The 7,847-nt window shown below is 28.6% G+C and overlaps 1 protein-coding gene across 1 annotated transcript; it reads left to right on the forward strand.

The window, feature by feature from the left end:
- Positions 1 to 525: 525 nt before the first annotated feature.
- LOC111616789 (E3 ubiquitin-protein ligase SH3RF1-like) lies at positions 526 to 6,887 on the forward strand (the record flags this gene model as incomplete). The annotated part of the gene is made up of 6 exons (XM_023358152.1): positions 526 to 746; positions 834 to 949; positions 1,029 to 1,400; positions 2,283 to 2,443; positions 5,305 to 5,442; positions 5,535 to 6,887. Coding segments are annotated over 6 exons (1,177 nt in total), but the record flags the coding sequence as incomplete, so codon positions are not given.
- Positions 6,888 to 7,847: the final 960 nt, after the last annotated feature.

The raw sequence follows: 7,847 nt of genomic DNA on the forward strand, positions 1-7,847 counted from the left end.
TTCTTGCTTTCTTTCTTTGCCTATAAGCAAGGTTATGATAAAGTTTTATACTATTTTATTTAGAAATTGTCAAGTCTCTCCAATCTAAATTTAAAATACAAGAAAGCTTACTACTTTATTACAGGAAATTTCGTTGAAATTAGTGAATTTAATTTTATGAAAAGATTACTCTTGCATTGAAAAATATATTTAGGAAAGTATCGTCTTTTGTAGTTTGTCAGAAAAACATCACAAATTTTAGTTTTAACGAAAAATTTTACAATACTAGCTTGTTGTCACGATATTTTAATATTCATTTTCCGCATTCAAGTATTAGAGGTTGAAGTAATCTCTAATAAAAGATTATTGCCATTAAGTTTTTAAATGCTTTATTTTCATTTCTTAAAATTAAACCTGATAATTGCAAAAATTCAATTTATGTTTAAAGAATATTTTATTATATTAATATACATATAAAAATGCATAGAAGTCATTTTAATTCAATTATTTTTAGTGATATTTATACAATAAATTTTTTTTTGTTAGATTTTCCGTTCTTCAATCACCTCTTCATGGAGCAACTAGTTTCACAAGCACTAGACCTATGTGTTCTAATCTCTCAGGTTCTCAGACAAATATTGAAGCTGCTGTAAATCCTAAATTAACTTGTAATACATCTTTAAAAACTTTGGGAAGTGGAACATATGGACAAGTCATTTCTGATAGAAGCCTTTCATTGAATTCATCTGCAATAAATATTGCAAACAGTAAACCACAATCAATACAATACTCTTCAGAATATTTGCTCTCAAAGACAAATGAACATGTAAATAATTGTTTTATAACTACTGTAGGATTACCAGAAAAATCACAATCATCATCAATCACAGCACCTTCTCAATTACCTTGGACATTACGATCGTCTGTTATGGTCTCCAGTGAATCTATTTCACAGATTCAAAAAGTAGAGGTATTCTTGATTAATAATCTGTTGATTTTTTGAATCAAATTAGAAACAAATTTTTTTATTATTATGTTTCCTTGTACAGCAAGCAGCTTCCAAACAAAATGTTGAGGGACATCTGAGATCGTCTCATTGGTCTTCGCAGAGTCTTTCTAATTCTGCTTCGAATTCACCTATTTTACCAGAGTGTTCATTGAAAATGACTTCTAACAGTGGAAGCACCGATTGCATTTCTTCAATGGGACAATTATACGGTACATCACCATTAAGCAGCTTAGAATCATCACAAGTTTGGCCAAGTTGTTCCCAAGGAAGAAGATTATCTAGACATTCACCTTTACATACACAATCAGTTCTTCCTCCCACATCAACTGGTAATAATAATGTAGCTGGAGGACTTTCTACTTTAGTATCAAACATTCCAGTTTCTTCATGTTCACAAGGTCGAACTGATAAGGTAAGTTGAATTCACAAAGTTTTCATTTACCTGTCTCATATTTGGCATAGTGTGAAAGATAGCTTTTAACTGTATTTAGTTAATAAACCTCCTGTCAGTAACACTTTTATTTTTGTCAGATTTTTAAATACAACAGTAATAGTTTTCTTCCTAAAATAGAAAAATTAAATTAATGTGATGGCAGCTTGGCTTAGCTTTAGTCTTATATTAATGATTGAGTTTACGTAAAATCATGTTATCATTTTACAACTGATAACTTTCTGCGTACATAGAAAAAGCATTTTCACTTTTCAAATAAAGTTAAAAATGTAATAATTGGAGAAATTTTCAATCAACTAAAGCTACTGCTTTTTAAACAACAATTTCTTGTTTAGTACAAGAAATTTTATTACTAATTTCTGCTGAGCTTTTAAAATATGATTTAAAAAAAGAAAATTGTAATTATCCAATTGCTTTTCAATAAGCTATTTTTTCTTGTCTCCAATTGATGCAGTAGTTGCATTTTACTTTTCAAATAGCAATTCCACTAGTTATTTGAATGTATATTATATAGCTTTTTAGAAAAATGAAGAACTGGCAACAAAATAAAATTTGAAAGAACTCGTACTTTAAATGTCGTATTAATGTTTTGGATCTGTATTAGTGTCATAATAAGTTAACTTTTGACAGTATTCGTATACAGAAAGCTATAAATAAATAAATAAACTCTTTTTTTAGAACATCTGTAAAAGAATGGTTCAAATGATTATCCTTTTTTTAAAATCTGGAATTTTGAAAGTGTGTAACTGCAAATTTTTTATTATTTAGTCACATTGAGTTTAATTTGTTTATGATACGGAAAATATATTTGTATATATAATCAGATCTTTATTTCATTTCTAGCCAAAAGAAAGGAAAGAGAAAGAAAGAGTAAGCTTAATGAAACGTTTGACAAAAAAGAAATCGAAATCTCCTCCACCAAACAGCTATTCTATGAATGGTTCTACTTTGGCTGAAAGTCCAGGCTCCAGTAGTCAATCTTGTCTACCACTTGTTCATGTGAGGTAAGTTTTATTGAATAGCTTTTATTTGATCAGTAATTCTTTGTTATGCCAAACAATCTGTCGTATTATCAGGCTATAATAAGGCTGGTTTAATAATTAGTTATTAAATAATTTGACTAGAGGTGGGCTATCTAACTGCCTACCTCTAGTCAAATTACTTTATTATTAAGAATTATTAAATTAGCTTTATTATAGCCTGATAATATGACAGATCGTTTGGCATTAATTAAAAACTGGGTTTGTGGATTTATTGTTTAATTTTTTTTTTGTTATGTTTATACTTAATTTAACAGAATAAAAGTTACATTTAAATAGTCTTAATCGTTGCGATTTCTAAAATTTTTCAGGAACTATTTTTATATTTCTCAATACTTTAACTTAATTTTTTTCGTATGATTATAGCAAGCAATATGAAAACAATAGGTTTTTAACAGAATAAATTATAACAAATTTTTAAAAATGTTTTATATAATGAAGTGTAATTAAATCTGAGAAAAAACCTATCAATTTCAGGGGTTGTGCTGCATAGCACCAAAATTTCCACTTGGCGATATTTTTCTATTAAAGTGGCAATAAAAAAAGTATACTGGTGATAACAATTGGTGATATAAAACCCCAGTCTGCTTATTTGAACATTCAGCGTGAAATTGAATCACAAAGCACACTTAGGAAAAACATCAGAATATCAGGCTCCTGTGTGATGGGAGTTCCGTGCACCAAACACCTAGTGATTTCACAATGATAGATGGCAAGTTTGGGCAGAAAAATAGGAAACATTGAGAACTGAAGGTAATTTTCGTGCAATGCCATCCAGCATTTCCAGATTGGGGATGTTTTATCAACCAAAACAAAATTTGGGGAATTTTTTGGAGTGACTTTTTTCACTTTGGTCTTTTTCCAGTAGACTGAAACAAAAATTTTGACATGACAGAACATGTGAAATACTGTTTAAACATTGTAATCAAATGTGTTATTCAAAATTATTCATTAAAAAATTATTCAAAAATAATTCCTATTGCTAACAAGGAGAAGGCCAGATGTTTGGGTCTTATATTTGAATGAAACATGATGAGAACATAGCCTTAAACACAAACAGCTCCTTGTCCAAATAATAGGCCAACTTTTCAAGTGTTTCTGAAAAACAGGTGTCTGAAAATTGAATATTTAGCTTATAATATTATAAGTCTTTGGAAGTTTCACATTTCTGAGTGGTGATAGCCGAGTTGATAAGACACTAAGCACTGGAGCTAGACAATGTATATTTGAATCTTTAAAATGTTAGTTTAGTTTTTTTTTTTTTGTATATGTGTAACATTATTATTTTACCACATCATTAGCATTATTATTACTATAATTATTTCTTGCATTTAAAGCTTATTTTATAAGCTTTAAATGTGAGGAATAATAATGCTAACGATGTGATGAAATAATACCATATTTTCATAGAATGACTGGCATGATAGTTAAACTGTGACTAAAATATAAAATTAATCAATTAACAAAACTAGTTGTTAATTTAAACGTTAAAGAAAACATTCTTCTGAGTACAACAAAATAACAACATTGTAATTTGACTGACTTAAAATCAGGAAAAGTGTTTTCATTTACAAGACCACAAAGCAATTAATGACTTATTGACGTTGTTGTTGGTAGTAGTAGGTAGTTAGTCCGTGTGGGGTTACACTGACCGTCTACCCTGACCTTAAAAATAATGCCTTCCTCTCAAATTTCACACAAAGCTGGTGTTAATCTGTATAAGCTGAGATAATTTATGGTGAGTTTCTTAAATTTAATATTTATTTTTGCATTCTTGAATGAAATAACAATAAAATACATATAAAAAAGCACTTTCGGAATTCCACGCGTATTTTATGTCATTAGAAAGAAGACAAAATGACGAAATTAAACATATAATCATAGTTTTTGATGTAATGCTGACTGTTTCACAGTTTGAGAATAAAAACTCGTTTCTTTTAATGTGACATAACTTGTTCATTTTTTTATATATATATATATATATATGCTTGAGAAGTAGGTCCTGTTATTTGGACAAGGAGTTGTTTGTGTTTAAGGCTATGTACTCACCATGTTTCGTTCAAATTGGAGACCCGAATGTCTAGCCCTCTCCCTGTAAGTGACAGCTTAACATGTTACTTTTGCTTTTCAGATGCCAAACTGATAAGGCTACCAGTACCTGCATTAATTAATAAGTAAAACTGATGGCGATAAATAGTTTGAAGTGGTGAAAAAATTTAAAACTGGCAAAATGGTTGGCAATATTTTAAAATTTTTCAGAGCGACTCTTGCAATTTTATTTATAACATGTGTTCAAAAAGTTCCAGGAAGGAGTTAGAAAATCAAATGTGTTAGAACATAAAGAAATTTGTTTAATGTTATTCAACTCTCAGCGCACTTTATACAGAATTTTTGCAATTCAGGAAACATTTAGAAAAATCAGTTTTTTTTTAAAGCTGACAAAATTTCAATTCTTCTTGAATGAGTTCTTTTGACTCAAGTTGTTTTCTTTTTAAAGTTGGAATTATTAATTGTTCTTCCACAATTCATCTATTTCCTTGAACTAACTCTTAATGAATTTTTCTTTTTCTAATGCAGAAAAAAATTTTTAAATAAGAAAGCAGTTTAAGTCAAGATAACTCAAACAAGATGAATCGAAGAAAGAAATTTTCAATCCCTGAAAGAAGCTGATTTTTCCAAACATTTCCTGAATTAGGGAAATTGTTTAATAAATTCTACTAATAATACTGACTTATCAAAAAGTCAAAATTATTTGTAAATGAAATTAAATAAAAATGACATTTATGAAATGTATTTTTTTTTTTTAAATATTATATTATTTTTAGATCAGTGTCATGTCCAAGTGAGGCATTAGGTAGTCAGACAGCTCTTCATAAGAAATCGTGTTCTTTAGATGGTAATGCAGCTGGAGTACAGAGGTTATCTTCTCGTTCTAAACAACCTGCACCTTTAATAAAAGAAAGGTAAGTACGTCCCCCTTCCGTACTTATAAGCTATGATTTAAAATTAGCACTTACAAATGGAGTCTAAACATATCCGGTTCTTAATTCTGTAGATTTCGTTGTATCGTGCCTTATCCACCAAACAGTGATTACGAGCTAGAATTAAAAGTAGGAGATATTGTTTATGTTCACAAGAAGAGAGACGATGGATGGTACAAAGGTACCTTGCAGAGAACAGGTAGAACTGGTCTTTTTCCAGCTAGTTTTGTCGAAAGTTTCTGACGTGCAGGCCTGCCATAGAATTTTGTACTTAAAAATATGATGTGCCACTACTTAGTATTGTTTAACTTGCTCGATTACTTTAAAAGAATTTTGGGAACAAATCATTGTGAACTTATTGTGATATTTGGAAGGCACCATAATTTCTATGGTGTTTGTAATTTTAGCATTTTGTACAGCGTATCAGAGGCATCAACTTTTTGAGGCCTTCTTCAGTCATTCATACGATGTCATAGAATTTTTAATATACAAAAAATAAGTAAAAAAAAAAAATCTTGTTTGCTCTTAATCTAGATTGCTATACAAATTTAGATGTCGAGGAAGTGACTTTTGGTGAAAAATAAATGTCATATTGTAATTTCCTGTTATACTATGTTTGTGTAGTATTCATATGAATGTTTGCATGCCTTGTGTAATGTATTTCAGATCATTTTGTAAATATTGTATTTTAAAATTAGCAAATTTTTGGTAATAAGCTCTTTTTGATCTGTACCATTTGCACTACATTCCATGACGTTTTTGTTGATTGTTATATAATTTTTTTTTCTTTTTATTTATATATATATTATATATATTAGAATTTTAAAGTGATCTTTACAAAATTCGATTTTGAAAGAGTACAAATTGGTGCATTTTGTCTTTTTGAGAAACGTTCGTAGGTTGTGACGTGGAATCAATTCCTCTTTATTTTTATTTTGTTAAAGTGCCAATTTTATTATTTATTGTTTTTATTCTTTAAACTAAGATAATGCTTAGATAAAAAGCAGATTTACTCGTTATTTTTTTACACGGTTCCTATACTTGTATCAAATATACTTTTTTTTAATTTATTTACTTTAAGGATGGGTATTGATATCATTGCATTAAAGTTTAATGATAAAATTATTTTGGCTATGAACGAAAATAAGCAAAAAATATCTTCGTGTATTTTCCAAACTTCATTTTAATTTCACTTCCATAAATTAATAGAAAGTTTAAAATTTCAAATATTTTTCTGGAGCATTAGTTTTCAAAATTTCGGATAGTATCATTCATCGTAGATAGTTCTCATATCAAAATTTAATTAGATCGTCATCTATCCTAGTAGGTAATTAACGATTTTCAGAAAATTTAAAGAAGAAAAAAAAAAAAAAGGGATCAATTTTCAGCATCTTTCATCATTCTAACACTTAAAAATATCTTTAAAAGAATATTTTTGAACATGAATTATTTTTGCGTTACGGCACAGTTTCGAAATGTAAAAACGTCGACCACATTCCTTAGATCTGATAGCAATACCCCTTCTTTATTTTTTTACGGCGTTTTCAGTTTGGGTTTACAAACGAGTCACTTCTATTATTTAATTCTTACTTGCACTGTTTAAATTAAATTTTGAGTTCTGTAAAATAAATCGAAAGAATAAATAAGGACGATAATGATAATTCTAGTTTTAGAATTAAAAAAAAAAAATTAAATTTTTCATATCAGTATTTCTCATAACATTAGAATGTGAAATTGTTGTAAGTTGAAATTTTTCCTAAATGTGAAAAAAAAAAAAAAAAAAANTAAATGTGAAAAAAAAAAAAAAAATGTGTTCTCCAAAAATAAAGAAATATTCTAAATAGGATTTTTGTTATAGTTTTATTGTATTGTTTCTCTCATCATTGTAAAATTTAGTTGTTTGAATAAGTGATAATGGATTTTCAATAAAAATAATTCTCTTGAATATTTGTTCTCAGTGATGCTTAAAATGCAAAAAAAAAAAGAAAAAAAAACTAAAGTTTATTATTAAATCTAATTCACATCCAAACAAGTATTTAAACAATAATCACAAATATATAATATTGGTCGTCGTACACAGGTTCACCGCTTATTTTCCGGCATCCAAAGGCACTTAAAATTCTCGTAACTGCCAGACTAACTTGCCGAATGGCTACACGTGGTATTGCGCATAGCGCGCATTTGCTCAAATTGTCTACATTGTTGTTATTGGCGATCTTTTTATCTATTCTCTTGAATAGCTGTAGCCGTGTTTGTAAAAAAGATGCAGGCGTCAATGATATTAAGCATAAATATCAGTCCGCATTCAATATATGCTTAAGTTTCCAACATAATGCTTTACAGATATGGGAGATGTACCGGTATAATTAGTGGTCTGGAATGCAAGA

This window comes from Centruroides sculpturatus, unplaced genomic scaffold (genome assembly GCF_000671375.1).
Source record: "Centruroides sculpturatus isolate CEXI.00-Female unplaced genomic scaffold, Cexi_2.0 scaffold4028, whole genome shotgun sequence".
NCBI lineage: Eukaryota > Metazoa > Arthropoda > Arachnida > Scorpiones > Buthidae > Centruroides > Centruroides sculpturatus.